The sequence below is a fragment of the Rhinoraja longicauda genome, chromosome 5 (genome assembly GCF_053455715.1).
Source record: "Rhinoraja longicauda isolate Sanriku21f chromosome 5, sRhiLon1.1, whole genome shotgun sequence".
In the NCBI taxonomy this organism is placed as follows: domain Eukaryota; kingdom Metazoa; phylum Chordata; class Chondrichthyes; order Rajiformes; family Arhynchobatidae; genus Rhinoraja; species Rhinoraja longicauda.
The window spans coordinates 66,218,594-66,237,156 of record NC_135957.1 but is presented as its reverse complement, the minus strand read 5'-3'; the positions used below and the strand labels follow the sequence as shown (position 1 = coordinate 66,237,156).

General features: G+C 43.2%; 1 protein-coding gene across 2 annotated transcripts in view; it reads left to right on the top strand.

Annotated features, from left to right (window-relative positions):
- The window catches only part of usp45 (ubiquitin specific peptidase 45), a 109,719-nt gene that overhangs the window by 89,713 nt on the left and 1,443 nt on the right, over positions 1-18,563 (top strand). Inside the window, exon 17 of one of the 2 annotated variants that reach the window (XM_078399699.1) lies at positions 2,800-3,685. The exons of the other annotated variant lie outside the window; for it this stretch is intronic. Within the exon in view, the coding sequence (XP_078255825.1) occupies positions 2,800-2,930 (131 nt within the window). The 3' untranslated portion in view covers positions 2,931-3,685. Of the gene's footprint in view, positions 1-2,799; positions 3,686-18,563 lie in introns of those variants that run through there. 2 annotated transcript variants of the gene reach the window in all.

Genomic DNA, 18,563 nt, shown 5'->3' with positions numbered 1-18,563 from the left:
GATGAGGTACGAGGGTAAACTAGCCAATAATATAAAGGAGGATAGCAAAAGTTTTTTTAGGTACGTGAAGAGGAAAAAAATAGTCAAGGCAAATGTGGGTCCCTTGAAGACAGAAGCAGGGGAATTTATTATGGGGAACAAAGAAATGGCAGACGAGTTAAACCGTTACTTTGGATCTGTCTTCACTGAGGAAGATACACACAATCTCCAAAATGTTCTAGGGGCCGGAGAACCTAGGGTGATGGAGGAACTGAAGGAAATCCACATTAGGCAGGAAATGGTTTTGGGTAGACTGATGGGACTGAAGGCTGATAAATCCCCAGGACCTGATGGTCTGCATCCCAGGGTACTTAAGGAGGTGGCTCTAGAAATAGTGGAAGCATTGGAGATCATTTTTCAATGTTCTATAGATTCAGGATCAGTTCCTGTGGATTGGAGGATAGCAAATGTTATCCCACTTTTTAAGAAAGGAGGGAGAGAGAAAACGGGTAATTATAGACCAGTTAGTCTGACATCAGTGGTGGGGAAGATGCTGGAGTCAATTATAAAAGACGAAATTGCTGAGCATTTGGATAGCAGTAACAGGATCATTCCGAGTCAGCATGGATTTACGAAGGGGAAATCATGCTTGACAAATCTACTGGAATTTTTTGAGGATGTAACTAGGAAAATTGACAGGGGAGAGTCAGTGGATGTGGTGTACCTCGACTTTCAGAAAGCCTTCGACAAGGTCCCACATAGGAGATTAGTGGGCAAAATTAGAGCACATGGTATTGGGGTAGGGTACTGACATGGATAGAAAATTGGTTGACAGACAGAAAGCAAAGAGTGGGGATAAATGGGTCCCTTTCGGAATGGCAGGCAGTGACCAGTGGGGTATCGCAAGGTTCGGTGCTGGGACCCCAGCTATTTACGATATACATTAACGACTTAGATGAAGGGATTAAAAGTACCATTAGCAAATTTGCAGATGATACTAAGCTGGGGGGTAGTGTGAATTGTGAGGAAGATGCAATAAGGCTGCAGGGTGACTTGGACAGGTTGTGTGAGTGGGCGGATACATGGCAGTTGCAGTTTAATGTAGATAAGTGTGAGGTTATTCACTTTGGAAGTAAGAATAGAAAGGCAGATTATTATCGGAATGGTGTCAAGTTAGTAAGAGGGAATGTTCAACGAGATCTGGGTGTCCTAGCGCATCAGTCACTGAAAGGAAGCATGCAGGTACAGCAGGCAGTGAAGAAAGCCAATGGAATGTTGGCCTTCATAACAAGAGGAGTTGAGTATAGGAGCAAATAGGTCCTTCTACAGTTGTACCGGGCCCTGGTGAGACCGCACCTGGAGTACTGTGTGCAGTTTTGGTCTCCATATTTGAGGAAGGATATTCTTGCTGTTGAGGGCGTGCAGCGTAGGTTCACTAGGTTAATTCCCGGAATGGCGGGACTGTCGTATGTTGAAAGGCTGGAGCAATTAGGCTTGTATACACTGGAATTTAGAAGGATGAGGGGGGATCTTATTGAAACATATAAGATAATTAGGGGATTGGACACATTAGAGGCAGGAAACATGTTCCCAATGTTGGGGGAGTCCAGAACAAGGGGCCACAGTTTAAGAATAAGGGGTAGGCCATTTAGAACGGAGATGAGGAAGAACTTTTTCAGTCAGAGAGTGGTGAAGGTGTGGAATTTTCTGCCTCAGAAGGCAGTGGAGGCCAGTTCGTTGGATGCTTTGAAGAGAGAGCTGGATAGAGCTCTTAAGGATAGCGGAGTGAGGGGGTATGGGGAGAAGGCAGGAACGGGGGTACTGATTGAGAGTGATCAGCCATGATCGCATTGAATGGCGGTGCTGGCTCAAAGGGCTGAATGGCCTACTCCTGCACCTATTGTCTATTGTCTATTGATGAGAAAAACTGTTCCAGGGTTCAAGGCTGGCAAGATCACCTTGCAGAGATATATTTTAAAAACTGTAGATGCTGGAGTCTTAAGCAAAAAATAATGTGCTGGAGGAACTCTGTGGTCAGGGAGGATCTCTGGAAGAAACATACAGACGCCGTTTCGAGTTGGAACCGTTCAACGTGATTGAAGAAGTGAGGGGGAAAGCTGGAAAAGAGAGATAGTGATGAGGCAAAACCTGAAAAATTATAAGGTGGGGGGCGGGGGGTGATTGTCAGATGGGTAGAACAAGTGACAAAGGCTGGAGGTGAAAAGTGGACAAAAGGATGTCAGATAAAGAAAGACGAGGGGAGTGAAATGTAAAGCTTGAGGGAGGCATATTGGAGACAAGTCTGCGCCTAGTCGTACCGATTAATGGAAGCCACATCAAGAGCACTAAATGCAGTAAATGAAGCTGGAAGACTTGCATGTGAGCCTCTGTCTTATCTGGAAGGGCTGGTGGGGTGGGGTTCCTGGATGGAAGTGAGAGAAGAAATGTAGTGATAGGTATTACATTTGTGGTTGCAGAAGAAAGCGCCAGACAAGGGGGCAGATTGGTTGGTTGGGAAGGAATAAGTGAACCAAACAGTTGTAGAGGGAACGGCCATGGATTGTAAAAGTTCTGAGAGATATGGACCAAATGCAGGCAAATGGGACGGGTTCCAAAAGAACTTTACTCAGCGTGGATGAGTGGGACCAAAGGACCTCTTTCTGTGCTGTATAATATAATTTTATTTTTTTTATTCTTAACTATTGAGGTACTTTGTACCACGTTGATTCTGATTATTCTTGCATCTGGTCTTGGAACTGTGGTATGGTATTGCAATTATATTTAACGGAATTTGTACAAATTATGATCTTTGCTTTTCAGGATTCAGAGATGTTGGAGCACCACCACCTGGTCAATGGGTTTATGTCAGCGACACTCTTGTACAGACAGTCCCTGAAGCAAGAGTACTTAATGCTCAGGCTTACTTATTGTTCTATGAACAACTTTCATAAAAACATGAGCAGGCTACCTTTTCTAATTTATACCTACGCGTGTTGGGTTTTGCAAACTTTTCATGCTATCTTTGATTTATCAGGGAAAGTTAGAAGGATATCATGATTAAAAAATTGTTGCCACTAGAGGGAATTAAATGCACTTTGAGTATAAAGGTAGTTGAAAGCAGTGAGGTTTACTTACAAAATTATGCCTTTAAATTTTCCCACCACTACCCTTCCCTGCCCAGAGTTTATTTAAACTGATAAAAATGCACATATTTTCATTATGATCATTTACATTCAATGTATATTTTTCAACTTCGGAAGAATCCTACTTTGGTTGTATTTATAAAGGTGATGACTATTTACATTCAAAAAGAGAAAGATTAGTTTCTGATATCAGAAACAGTTATAACTTCATATTTTATGAATGATCTTTATTATAAAGGGCAGAAATAAGATCTAAGCATATTGAATGAGTTAATATCTGATATATATATATATATTTTTAAAAATAATAAAATTTAGTTCTTTGAAAGCCCATCTCACTTCATGCGTCATTACCTTTGCATCATATTCCAAAATTATTATGTCACAAATTCTGGATTTTAATACATGAAATGCTATTTGTGTGTTAATCCACTCACAATATACCAGAAGAGTGCACTCAATCTCTTTCTGAATTTTGACACGATTTCACAATATCAATTGAGTTATGCATTTTTTGTTGTTGGTCTTTATTGATGCCCACTATGATAAACATGTTGCTTGCTCAAGGATATCTCAATAAATAATTGCCTACCATGTGTTCTTTTGAATTCTTCAATAACATTATCCTTTATATTTTGAAATGACATTTTCATTTTGAATAGAAAATTTGTAACATTTACAAAATAAAATACAATCAAAGCTGCAGCAAAATCAAACTGGTACTAATTATATTACGGAACAAACACGCTCTATCACATTTATCGCATTTGGTCCTCTAAAGCATTCCTATTCGTGTACCTGTCCAAATATCTTTTATATATTGTTATTGGTCCTGCTTAAACTACTTCCTTTTGGCAGTTTGTTCCATATACCCACTATCTTCACATTTGGGTCCAGATTAAAATTTTCCCCTCTCTTAAACCCTCCCTCTACTACTTGATTTCCCTACCCTTTGTGCTTTGTGCATTCACCCTATCTATTCCCCTCATGATTTTATACACCTGTATAAGGTCTCCCCTCATCCTCCTGCGCTGCAAGCAATAAAGTCTTAGCTTTCCCAACCTCTTCTCAATAGCTCAGGCCCTCGGGTCCTGGTAACATCCTTGGAAATCTTCTTGCACCCCTTTCCAGCTCAATGGCATCTTTCCTGTAGCAGGATGATGAAAACTGAACACAATATTCCAAATGCAGTCTCACTGACTTCTTGTACAATTGTAACATAACATCCAAACTTCTATACTCAATTCCTTGACTGATGAAGGCCAATGTGCCAAAAGCCGCCTTCTCTCCCAGATCTATCTGCGATGCCACTTTCATGGAACTATGTACACGTACTCTGAAAACACTGCTATAAAACACGCCCCAGTCTTGCTGGGAAGCCTGGACACTTTTGATGTCAATGAGAATTGTTGGCCAAATCAGCTCTTCACACTTAAATCACTTGCCAATCCTCGCCCACTTGCCGAGTTGATCAATATAATAATAATAATAAACATTTATTTTATATAACGCTTTTCCAAGTGCTCAAAGACGCTTTACAAAACAGTCATGACATAAAAACAAACAGACGAACTGTCCTGATGGAGAAGCGGCGAACAAATAGCGCCAGCGTCCTCTCACGTCAGGGTCCGGCAGTAAACAATAAAGAACACAAGACACACAATTACAATTTTTAACACAAACAGCCATCACAGTGATTGCTCCAGGCACACCCTCACTGTGATGGAAGGCAAAGAAAAGTCTTATCTCCTCCTCATTTTTCTGCCGTGGTGCCACGAGGCGATCGAGGCTCCCGACTTTTGAAGCCCCCACCGGGCGATGGAAAGTCCCAGGGCCGAGCCGAGCAGGCCGATGAAGGTCCTGAGCCCCCACCGGGCGATGGAAAGTGCCGCGGCCAGGCCACGCAGGGCCTGCGAGCGGGTCGATCAAACCTCGCGCTCCAGGGCGGTCGAAGCTGCTATGGCTGGAGCTCCCAAAAGCCAGTCGCCAGCCAGGGACCTGCGAACTCCAGATGTTGCGGTCTGCAGGGCCCACGGCCGAAGCCTCCAAGATGGTGTCCAGGCCCTGCGACCGGAGTCTTCAAGGTCGATCCCAGCTGGAGGCCGCCGACTCCACGGTGTTAGGCCGTAGCGCGAACGGAGATACGACACGATAAAGGTCGCATCTCCGTTGAGGAGGAGATTGGAAAAAAAGGTTTCCCCCAACCCCCCACCACCCCCCACATAAACAGAGTTAAAAATAGATCAAAACGTACATTTAAACGATGACAATAGACAAAAACAAAAAAAGGACCGAGAGACTGCCGGTGAGCCGCAGCTGCAGAACGCAGCCACGCCCTCAATCACCCTTGTCCTTATCCATAATTATTTTAAAGCTAATAGAACGGTGGTCTCTGGTCCCAAAATGTTCATCCATTGACACTTCAATCACTTCCCCTTCCCAATTCCCTAATAGTAGGTCAGGCTTTGCTCTCTCCTTCATCAGGCCCACCATATATAGCCTGAAGAAACTTTCTTGAATACATTTATCAAATTCCACCCAATTAATCCCAATATAGATTGGGGCTGTGATAATGTTGGGATTAAATTCTGTTGACAACTTAAGGGTCTTTAGTACATCCCAACAAGGTGATCATCTCCCTTTTATTTCTTAGCTCACCCATATAGCCCCACTGGACCACCCTTCAGTAATGTCATCTCAGATGACTGCCGTAATGTTCCTAATCAATAAAGGAACTCTCGTCCCCCTCCTCTTTTACACAGTCCTCTATCTTGCCTGAGGCATCTGTACCCTGGAACAAGCAAGTTTCTGCCAATCCTGTCTTCCTTAGCCAGGTTTTCAGCAATGGCTGGAATGTCCCAGTTACACATACCTACCCACTCTGTGAGTTCATCCACTTTATCTGTCAGGGCAGTAACATTGTAACCAATGCCATTTAATCCAACTATCGTTGCTTGCTCCCTACCTTGCTCCTGCTGATCTTGTCTCCTGAACTTGCTGTCTTTGCGTTCTGTACTGACTACCAGACTCCCACCTGTCTCACGATTGCATTGGATTCTGTCCCCCTTGTCAAACTAGTTTAATACCTCCCTAGTAGAAAACCTGCCCGCCAGGATATTTGTCCCTTTCTGTTCAGGGGCAGTCTGTATCTTTGTCCAGGTCATTTCTGTCCCAGAAGAGATCCCAATAGTCCAAATATTCTGAAATCCTGCCCCCTGCTGCACCAACTCCTCAACCACATTCACATGTCCTATCGTTCTAGTCCTACACTCACGAGCACGTGGCACAAGGAGTAATCCGGGGAGATCACTACTCTGGAGGTCCTGCATTTTATCATTTTGTCTGACTCCCGATATTCACTCTGGGGGACCTCATCACTTTTCCTACCTAGGATAAAAAAACTGCAGATGCTGGTTTAAATCGAAGGGAGACACAAAATGCTGGAGTAATTCAGCGGGTCAGGCAGCATCTCGGGAGAGAAGGAATGGGTGACGTTTCGGGTCGAGACCTTTCTTCAGACTGATGTCAGGGGAGGGGGCGGGACAAAGATAGGATGTAGTCGGCGACAGGAAAACTAGTTGGAGAACTGGGAAGGGGGAGGGGATGGAGAGGGGAAGCAGGATTTACCTGAAGTTAGAGAAGTTAATGTTCATACCGCTGGGGTGTAAACTGCCCAAGCGAAATATGAGGTGCTGTTCCTTCAATTTGCGCTGGGCCTCACTCTGACGATGGAAGAGGCCCAGGACAGATTGGGAATGGGAGGGGGAGTTGAAGTGCTGAGCCACCGGGAGATCAGGTTGGTTGAGACGGACTGAGCGGAGGTGTTGAGCGAAACGATCGCCGAGCCTGCGCTTGGTCTCGCCGATGTGGAGAAGTTGACTTTGTACTCACAAGTCAAAAGGTATAATCAAAATCCTGACTATACAGAGGTCTGATGAAATTCGTCCAGTATCTGGCTCAGGAATGCAAAGATTGTGAGCAGCGATGCTGGGTTGGGAGTGGGGGATGGGGCAGAATCGAACCAACATGATGTAATCTTTCTGAGAGTTCACTCCAATTGCCGTGTTAAATTAGATTAAATAGTCATTTAAATTGCTAGACAAATTTGACAAGTCGGATAGAATGCAGAGAGAAAGGTAGAGATAATACTTATGGCTTCATCAAACTTTATTAAACATAGACCTAAAACTGTTAACCTACTATTCTTCATCTCCAAAATACAAAATGCTTCTGACACTTTTTGGGGGATTTCCAGCAACAGCATATTGTTGCATAAATGCAAGTTATTGCTGCCAAGTAATGTAAAATGTTTCATTGTATTTGGGATGGTGACAAGAATTGTGCCCAGATTTGCAAAGTATAGAGTTCCTTGAGTTGTGTGACACCGACTGACATTTTAATTCTGATTTTTCTTTTTCAAAGGAAATTGATGAAATATGTAAATTTCCCTTAGTAAGATTCACCTGTGGTAATCTGGTACAAGGCACGCAAAGAGTATAGCCAGTCTATGGAACCAATGAACCCTTCAGTACTAGGAATTTTGGCCTGGGAAAAGATGCAGAAGTTGGTTGGCTTATCCTAAATTTGGAGACTTCTGCAATATTGGGTGGATTCTTTCCATTGTTTTGAGGTGTCAGCTGCAGATAATCCAAGTCTAAAAATAATTAATTTCATAGTAAACTAGATTGCTTGCATTTGAGATGAAATATTCTTCACAGACAAATATTCCGCTTCTAATGTGTTCTCAAGTGACCTCCAACTATCAGAGGAACTTTCTATTTTCACAACTCCCTTGGTGGTGAAAAGAATAATAGGCAAGCTAATGTACAACAGATGGAGGAACACTGTCACCTAACACCACCACAAATGATGCCCCACTAATGTGGAACAGAATTTAGAGTTTTGAAGCTTCTGTTTTGCTTCAACATGACTTCTGACTATAATTCAATTAATTTGATATTGAGATTTAGTGTTATTGTGAATTCCATTGTACATATTTTTTTGCACTGCTCAAATTCACAGAATTAAATAGATCTGGAATTTCAAAAAAAGAAACTGGTCTAAAAATAGTGACCATAAAACCACAGAAAATCATTAAAAAAAAAACTTTGTCCTTGAGGGAATGAAATTTGCTGTCATTGCTTGGCCTGGCCTCCAGGCCCAGAACAATGTGGTTAACTCTTTATTGCCCTCTAAATTGCCCTAACAAATTACTCATGTCAATAATTGTTGCCATCATTGCCTGTGTTCCTTAAGCAAATATATCTTAAATACATTATTGGGAAAAATTTTGCTTCATTTTTGTTTCTCACCCAGAGGTATTAATTACTTCATTCTGGTTTGGTTGCCTGGCTGTCAGAAACATGCTGATGTCACACTGAGAAGTTCATGATTTATTTAATCTGCACAGTCAAATTAACTATCTTTGAATCATTCCAGCAAGCCCTGATCCAAACTAGTACCAACCTACTAACAGTTAATTAAATTCAGATGCTTCATTTGATAGGTATGGAATATTTAGCAAATAGACTTAGCTATGAACTACCTGCTCTGAAAACATCTCTGAATGTATCCTGGCTTGGCTATAAAGGGGCAGCCTTCAGAGCAAGTAGTGGCTGCTACAGTGTAAAATTTAACAAATGTAGCTTTTATGTTTCAGGATTTTTCATATTTTGCCTTTTCAGTTTTCTATAAATAGTATTTTGTTGCAATGATCTTGAATGTTCCTGTTTACAAGCTTGGAAATTTTAAAGTAATCCCTGACAGAATATGAGACGAGATGAACCGGGTGAAAAAAAAGCTTTTGTGATGTTAATTGAGAGAGAAATGTTGTAAGAAAAGTATTATAAGTAAAATCTACTATAAAACACTGCACCCTATCCCAAATTGCGTTGTGGAATATTGTGGACACAGGAAGACCAAATGTTGCAGCAATTTAACATCTCATGCAGTCAGAATTTCCATCTCTCTCTGGATTACACTGAAACTTCAGTCAAGATTAAGAGCTAAATTCTCTGAACTCTCAATTCCAAAACATTCTTCTCCATTGTAGGAGTAATGCGAGCAAACCAAGGCTAACATCACAGGCCGGATTTTTAACCTGCACAAAGGGATATGGGTGGTAGATAGATGGTTTGCAAATAGTGATATTCAGTTGTGGATAATAGCCGTTGTGTCCAAAAGAAACTTCAGGTATAAATGAAGTTTGCGGTGGGGTTTAAGTCTTCCCAATGTTGGAAAACTTTTGAGCCTTCTTTCCTCACCCTCCCCATACACTTTTAGTTTTTCTTCAAAGAAAACATTACCACCAATATACATTCTGCATATATGGAATGTAACTATTATATCAAGGATCTATAACATTTTATTATTCAAATGTGCTTTCAAATTAGAAACCTGTCACTTCTGGCTGTTCAGAGTGACAGTGAAGTCTGCCCTGCAGGTTCTGCGGTGGTACCTATTCTAGATGCAAGCTGGTTCTGATAATATATAGTTCTTTTGATTTTAATATATGTGTATAGTTATTCATATCAAACCAATAAAGAGATTATTTTTTGGAAAATAATATTAGTAGACAGAAGTAGTTTGAGCTATTGTGTAGGAAGGAACTCCAGATGCTGGTTTAATCCAAAGATAGACACAAAATACTGGAGTAACTCAGCAGGACAGGCAGCATCTGCCTATCTGACTTCTTAAGTCTGAAGATGGGTCACGACCCGAAATGTTACTCCAACATTTTGTGTCTATCTTTAGTTAGAGCTATGGCTGACTTATTTAATTAAGATACCACCAAGATCACATGTATCCACTGAAACAGCACACCATACAGAGAGCAGTGGGAATTTTTATCGCATTTGGCCAAGTTACAAGAAATGCCCCTAATTATTAATGGACTTGGCAAAATTTGGTGTTATCAGAGTACATTCTCCTTGGAGATTATGGAATTAAACCAACAAAATAAATCCAAATGTTGGCAATCACATCTGATATTCCTATATCCAAATGTAAGGCATGCTGATGCTTGTGTCACTTGGATTTAGAGAGAGCATAAGTATCCAGCAAATAATGTAAGACGTGTAGGAAGAAACTGCAGATGCTGGTTTAAAATGAAGATAGACACTAAAAGCTGGAGTAATTCAGCGGGACAGGCAGCATCTCTGGAGAGAGGGAATGGGTGATGTTTTGGGTCGAGACCTTTCTTCAGACAGATAACGTAAGACAGTGGGATCAAAATGGTGTGCACAGTTTTGGATGTTCTAGCAATAAAGAATGCAGAAGATATTCAGCAGGATCTTGACTGGAATGGAGGGTTACAGTCAGAAGTAGATATTGGATAAGGTGGGCTTATTATCACTGGAACTTAGGAGGATGAGGGTGATCAAATAGAGGTTTATAAAATGATGAAGCGTAGATGGAATAGATGGTCAAAATATTTTCCCAGGGCTGGGAGTAATAGAGGGCACAAATTCAAAGGAGATCTGAGGGATAGGGTGCTCACACAAGGCTGGTGAACATCTGGTGGTGCTGCCATAAATCATAGAACAGTACAACATGGGAACAGGCCCTACTGTCCACAATGTCTGTTCTGAACATGATGCCGAGACCAATTCTTATCTGCCTACACATAAACCATATCATGGAGTAGGCTTATGAATTTGTAGCTCAATATATTGAGAGCTCATGGATGTTGAATTAGTGCAGAACCGGTGTGAAGCAGCTGAGTTTTGAAGAAGTTATGCTGGGGCAGCCAAGAAGAATCTCAAAAACCATATTATGTGGTGATGTTAGAACATGGAACATAAAATAGTCCAGGAAAAGAATAGGCCCTTCAACCCACAATGTCTGTGCTGAACATGATGCCAAGACTAACTCTCATCTGCTTGCACATAATCCATATCCCTCCATTCCCTGCCTATCTGTGTGCCTATCCAAAAATCTAAACGCCACCATCGTATATAAAAGTATCTGAAATGTCACTATTGTCTCTAATGGCAGATGTATTGGAGGCCATTTTGACAGGTACGAAAGGAAAAATCTAATTTGATATGTACCTAAAGCGGGGAAAACTGTACAGCGATATGTACCTGGTATGGGGAAAATAGGATCAGTTTGGCATGTGTGATGTGGACCGAGAGGGACCATTTCTAGTATGCTGTACATATCCTAAACAGATATGCCATTTTGGATACTGTTGGGGGAGATGCCTCATCAGGGGAAGGCAGCAGCAGCCAAGTTCATGGCACCGTGGGTGGCTCTGTGGCAAAAGAGGGGAGGAAAAAGAGTGGAAGGGCTATAGTGATAGGGGATTCAATTGTAAGGGGAATAGATAGGCGTTTCTGCGGCCGCAAACGAGACTCCAGGATGGTATGTTGCCTCCCTGGTGCAAGGGTCAGAGATATCTCTGAGCGGCTGCAGGACATTCTGAAGGGGGAGGGTGAGCAGCCAGTTGTCGTGGTGCACGTTGGCACCAACGATTTAGGTAAAAAACGGGATGAGGTCCTACAAGGTGAATTTAGAGAGCTAGGAGATAAACTAAACTGCTAGTCAGAGTAGGAATAGGATATTTCATATGAATACGTGGCTTGAAAAATGGTGCAAGGGGGAGGGATTCAAATTTTTAGGACATTGGAACCAGTTCTGGGAGAGGTGGGACCAGTACAAACAGGACGGTCTGCACCTGAGCTGGAATGGAACCAATGTCCTAGGGGGAGTGTTTGCTAGTGCTGTCGGGGAGGATTTAAACTAATGTGGCAGGGGGATGGGAGCTGGAGCAGAGAGACAGAGGGGTGTAAAATGAGGGTAGAAGCAACAGGTAGCAAGGTGAAAAGTAAAAGTGGCAGGCAGACAAATCCAGGGCAAAAATCAAAAAGGGCCACTTTTCAACATAATCGTACAAGGGGTAAGAGAGTTGTAAAAACAAGCCTGAAGGCTTTGTGTTTCAATGCAAGGAGTATACGTAATAAGGTGGATGAATTAAATGTGGAGATAGTTATTAATGATTATGATATAGTTGGGATTACGGAGACATGGCTCCAGGGTGACCAAGGCTGGGAGCTCAACATCCAGGGATATTCTATATTCAGGCGGGATAGACAGAAAGGAAAAGGAGGTGGGGTAGCGTTACTGGTTAGAGGAGATTAAAGCAGTGGAAAGGAAGGACATTAGCTTGGAGGAAGTGGAATCGATATGGGTAGAGCTACGAAACACTAAGGGGCAGAAAACGCTAGTGGGAGTTGTGTACAGGCCACCTAACAGCAGTAGGGAGGTTGGGGATGGCATCAAGCAGGAAATTAGAAATGCATGCACTAAAGGCGCAGCAGTTATAATGGGTGACTTCAATCTACATATAGATTGGGTGAACCAAACTGGCAGGGGTGCTGAGGAAGAGGATTTCTTGGAATGTTTGAGAGATGGTTTTCTAAACCAACATGTCGAGGAACCAACGAGAGAACAGGCCATTCTAGACTGGGTATTGAGTAATGAGGAAGGGTTAGTTAGCAGTCTTGTTGTGCGAGGCCCCTTGGGCAAGAGTGATCATAATATGGTAGAGTTCTTCATTAGGATGGAGAGTGACAAAGTCGATACAGAAACAAGTGTTCTGAACTTAAAGAAAGGTAACTTTGAGGGTATGAGGCGTGAATTGTCCAAGATAGACTGGCGATTGATGCTGAAAGGGTTGACAGTGGACATGCAATGGAAGGCATTTAAAGGTCGCATGGATGAACTACAACAAGTGTTCATCCCAGTTTGGCAAAAGAACAAACCAGGAAAGGTAGTGCATCCGTGGCTAACAAGGGAAATCAAGGATAGTATTAAAACAAAAGATGAAGCATACAGATTAGCCAGAAAAAGTAGCATACCAGAGGACTGGGAGAAATTCAGAGTCCAGCAGAGGAGGACAAAGGGCTTAATTAGGAAAGGGAAAATAGATTATGAGGGGAAAACTGGCAAGGAACATAAAAACAGACTGCAAAAGCTTTTATAGATATGTCAAGAGGAAAAGATTAGTTAAGGCAAATGTAGGTCCCTTGCAGTCGGAAACAGGTGAATTGATCATAGGGAACAAGGAGATGGCAGACCAATTGAACAAATACTTTGGTTCTGTCTTCACTAAGGAAGACATAAACCGTCTGCCGGAAATAGCGGGGGACCGGGGGTCTAATGAGATGGAGGAACTGAGGGAAATCCAGGTTAGTCGGGAAGTGGTGTTAGGTAAATTAAATGGATTAAAGGCAGATAAATCCCCAGGGCCAGATAGGCTGCATCCCAGAGTGCTTAAGGAAGTAGCGTCAGAAATAGTGGATGCATTAGTGATAATTTTTCAAAACTCTTTAGATTCTGGAGTAGTTCCTGAGGACTGGAGGGTAGCTAATGTAACCCCACTTTTTAAAAAGGGAGGGAGAGAGAAAACGGGGAATTATAGACCAGTTAGCCTAACATCGGTAGTGGGGAAAATGCTAGTCAGTTATTAAAGATGTGATAGCATTACATTTGGAAAGTGGTGATATCATCGGACAAAGTCAGCATGGATGTACCAAAGGCAAATCATGTCTGACGAATCTTATAGAATTTTTCGAGGATGTAACTAGTAGAGTGGATAAGGGAGAACCAGTCGATGTGTTATATCTGGACTTTCAGGAGGCCTTCGACAAGGTCCCACATAGGAGATTGGTGTACAAACTTAAAGCACACGGTATTGAGGGTTCAGTGTTGAAGTGGATAGAAAATTGGTTGGCGGACAGGAAGCAAAGAGTAGGAATAAACGGGTCCTTTTTGGAATGGCAGGCAGTGACTAGTGGGGTACCGCAAGGCTCAGTGCTGGGACCCCAGTTATTTACAGTGTATATTAATGATTTGGACGAGGGAATTGAATGCAACATCTCTAAGTTTGCGGATGACACAAAGCTGGGTGGCAGTATTAGCTGCGAGGAGGATGCTAGGAGGCTGCAGAGTGACTTGGATAGATTAGGCGAGTGGGCAAATGCATGGCAGATGCAATATAATGTGGATAAATGTGAGGTTCTTGCCTTAGAGGGAGTACAGGGAGTACAGAGAAGGTTCACCAGATTGATCCCTGGGATGGCGGGACTTACATATGAGGAAAGACTGGATAGACTGGGCTTGTACTCGCTGGAATTTAGAAGACTGAGGGGGGATCTTATAGAAACATATAAAATTCTTAAGGGGGTGGAGAGGCTAGATGCGGGAAGATTGTTCCCGATGTTGGGGGAATCCAGAACCAGGGGTCACAGCTTAAGGATAAGGGGGAAGTCTTTTAGGACCGAGATGAGAAAACATTTCTTCACACAGAGAGTGGTGAGTCTGTGGAATTCTCTGCCACAGAAGGTAGTTGAGGCCAGTTCATTGGCTATATTTAAGAGGGAGTTAGATGTGGCCCTTTTTGCTAAAGGGATCAGGGGGTATGGAGAGAAGGCAGGTACAGGCTACTGAGCTGAATGATCAGCCATGATCATATTGAATGGCGGTGCAGGCTCGAAGGGCCGAATGGCCTACTCCTGCACCTATTTTCTGTTTCTATTTCTGATTCCATGAAATTTGAAGGTGAGGAAATTCCAATATATCTACACTGTTTGTGGCTTGTTTGAGCAATTGGGATCCATCTGCTGTAACCACATTTAATCAAATCTCCAGGAATACATTCAATCAGCAAATTTGTCTGAGCACTCAGAACAGACATATTACAAAAAGTATATGTGCACCACATATCAAATAAGCATCACATTTATTTAATTGTTTAAAAGAAATGTATTTAGCAAAAATGTGTCCCTTTGTCCCTAAGTCTTAAAAATTATGAAAGCTTTTGAGAGACTAAATAGAGTATAAATATTCCTAACTGTGGGGATGACCATATCAAGAGGCCACCAATCATAGAAATCCAACAAGGACTCTTAAAAACCAAAATTCTCTATCTAGGGCGAGGAATAAGATGTAACTCGCTGGCATGGGGTCAGATAGCACAAAATAGTTATCAACGATGGTAAAACAAGTGCAGTGCTATGTTGATAAGGCCATGAATCATAGAAGCAGAATTGGGCCATTCGGCCCATCGATTTTTCGCTGCTGTCCGTTCATGGCTGATCGATTTCTCCCTCTCAACGCCATTCTCCCTTAATAAACAACGGGATCAGTGCAAAAGCAACGCCTTCGTTGCTGAGTTGAGCTGAGGGGTTCGTGGTTCCAAGCTGTGGCTCGGCGTGCAGTGTTTTAGAGCTGCGTTTTTGCAGAAGGCAGGTCTGTCTCTCTCTCTCTCTCGCCCTGTTGTCCCTCCCCGGGGAGAGCATGGCAGCTTGTCACGTGAGCGAGCAGCGGCGTTTCCTCGCCACCTGCCCGCGGCACGGAGCCATCGCTCTGGAAGCGGCATCGCCGGTCGCCGAGTCTCCCCCCCCCTCCCTCTCCCTCTCCCTCTCCCTCTCCCTCACTCTCACCCTCCCCGACGCGGCGCCTGCCGCCTGACGGACGGCTCCCTGCCACCCGCCTGGCGGACGGACGGACGGACGGAGGGAGTGGGGATCAAGGCCCGGGCCCGGCCTCAGCGCGTTGTGTTTCCGGGTCGGGGGTGAGGGCGCCATATTGATCGGCTCGGAGCTGGGAGCTGGGAGCTGGGCGGCCCGACGGCAGGTGAGTGAAACACAAGCCCGTCTGCTCGGCCGCCGACACCCGCCACGAATACACCCCCCCCCCCTCCACCCACAGCGATCGATCGATCGATCGCGTCCACACGACCGGCACCGGGGTCCGATGCTCGGCCTGAGTCCCCCGGGGCCGAGCCCGAGCTGCGGCGGCGATGAGACGATGGCTGCTCTGCGCTGGGGCTGGGGAGACGCTTGTTCCCCCCCCCCCCGGGAGTTGGGGGGTGGATGGATGGATGGATGGATGGAGAGTTTGGTCGCCGGTAGCGGGGAGACTGTCTCGGGAGTCGGGACGGGACGGGGGGGGGGGGAAGGTACGGGGAGAGATGAAACGACCCGGGAGCAAACCAGGCCAAGCTCGGCGCTTGGAGCCATTCACTTACACCCCTGTAGCTCAGTGCTGGAACCCAACGCCTGAGCTCGGCCGAGCCAGGGTCGAATGAAAACTGCCCGCTTTCTGCCTGTATCTGTCAAGGAATGAAGGTTGGCTGGGCCTTTCCCTGCTCGACCTTTTGCCGATGAAATAAGACATGCGGCTCCCTGTTGAACATCAACCCAAATCGACAAAACAATTCGTCATTAGTCCTAAAATATTCTGTTATCCCGATAAGTTGTTTTGGTGTCTGATGTTGAAAGACCCGAAACACCCAATGACCCCAGGTTACACCACTGATAATGTATTTAGGAGCATCAAGAGATGTATTTATCAATCAAAATGTAATCAGTGTTATTAATGTATACCATGCGAAGACGAATCCGTTATCTTAAGTTTTGATCGGGGCATGTATTGCGGAGGGACTTGGCCAAGACACGTTTAGTTAATACACAGGGTATTGCAACAAAAAAAAAAGTTGCATGTTTTCTTTCCAAATGATCTCTTTGCATATACGTGTTTTATAAGAATACATTGCAACATGGCAGATATTTTGGAATCACAGACTGGATTACGGCAGGAGTCCATTTGGCCTGTCAAGTCCACAACTGCTTTGTGTTAAAGCTATTGAACTGGTTCCACTTCTCCAACCCTCTCCCCATAATACTACAATTTATTTTCTTTTAGATGTGCACACCTCTGTCTGTAATGCTAAAATTGAATCAGTCATCACTTATTTAACCTATCTCACTGTGGCTCTTGCATTTTTTTTATCTGTAGTTTCCCTAGATTTGTAATACTGTAACACTATTCTGCACTCTTTATTTTTCTCTTTGAACTACCTGTTGTACTTGTGTTTGGCTTGATTGCACTCGCATGGTATGATTTGACTGGATGGCAAGCAAACTAGGTTTTCCATTGTATCTTAGTACACCTGACAATAAAACCAACAAATCAACATATTATTGCAGCAAATGTTCAGATCTTAATCACCAGCTGTATAGCAAATAAAAATCTGTTACACTTGGTCACTGTAATGTGCTACAATGCTAAGAACTATATTGATGCGTAACAATGCTGAGAACTGTTCTGCACTCTGTATCTTCCCCATTGCTCTGTCTTTGTACTGTGTAGCATTATCTGATCTTTTTGGATAGTATCCAGAACAAAACTTCTCGCTGTACTTTGGTACACGTGACTATAATAAACCTAAAGCTAATTTTGATGGTCAACTTTATTCTGTGTCCCTTAATTCCCAGTCCAGACAACATCTACCATCTATTCTGTTTATACCAGTATCTCTTTCTGATCTTGTAATTCAAATCTGATAACCTACTCTGGTCCAAACACTGTGCACACAATTGAAACCTACATCCCTGGAATGATTCTGATGAATTTCTTCCATGTCTCCAAACCCTGTACATCTTTTACAACATACACAGAACTGAATACACTGATTCCAATATGGCTGTAAAGCTTTTATAAAAGTTAATCGTGGTTTTCTAGTTTTTCCCCTTGATGATTTTTGGTTCTGTTTAGAGGCACAGTATGGAAACAGGCCCTTCGGCCCAACAAGTCTGCGTCAACCAGCAATTCCCGCACACTGACACTATCCTACATTCACTTTGGAGTGGGAAGAAACTGGAGCTCCCGGGAAAACCCATGCAGGTTATAGGGAAAAGGTACAAACTCCTTTCAGGCAGCACCCATAGTCAGAATTGAACCCGGGTCTCTTGACATGTAAGACAGTAACTCTACCATTACGCCACCGTGCCGCCCTATTTATAAAGCACTGAATCCTATATGCTCTTTAACCACTTTTTCAACTTTCCTTTCCGCATCAAGCAAACTATTTACATGCGCTTCAGAGCCCCAGATTTCCGTGTCTTTGTATCTCCTTTAAAATGCTGTTTTCTCAAATTTATATTGTTTTTTCTCATTCCCAGACTGTAATGTTTCTTGGCATTAAATTGTGCCTGTCATGCCTGTCCATCTCATCTATTTCCTTGAAGTGTTACCATCGTCCTCACTTTTCACTGTACTTCCTAGATTTGTGCTATTTTCTTAATAGAAATTGTTCCATTGCACATCCAAATCATTAATGTTTATTGGGAAAAGCAGTGGTCGTTGTACTAATCCCTGGAAAGCACAACTTTGCACCTCTTCAGTCCAAACAAAAATCATTCACTAATACTGTTTCCAGTAATTGGCCAATTTTGATTCATGCTGCTATAATACTTCTTTCTATACCTTTTAATCTTAATGACAAGTCTATTAAGCGACACTGTTGAATAAATTTGTACATCCATGAATGCCACATTAATTGCTCTTTCCCTATCAAGCCACTTACTTTATCAGAAACTTTGTCAAGGTAATTGGATCAATTTGCCTTGAGGTGTAAAAGCACTGGGATTTTCT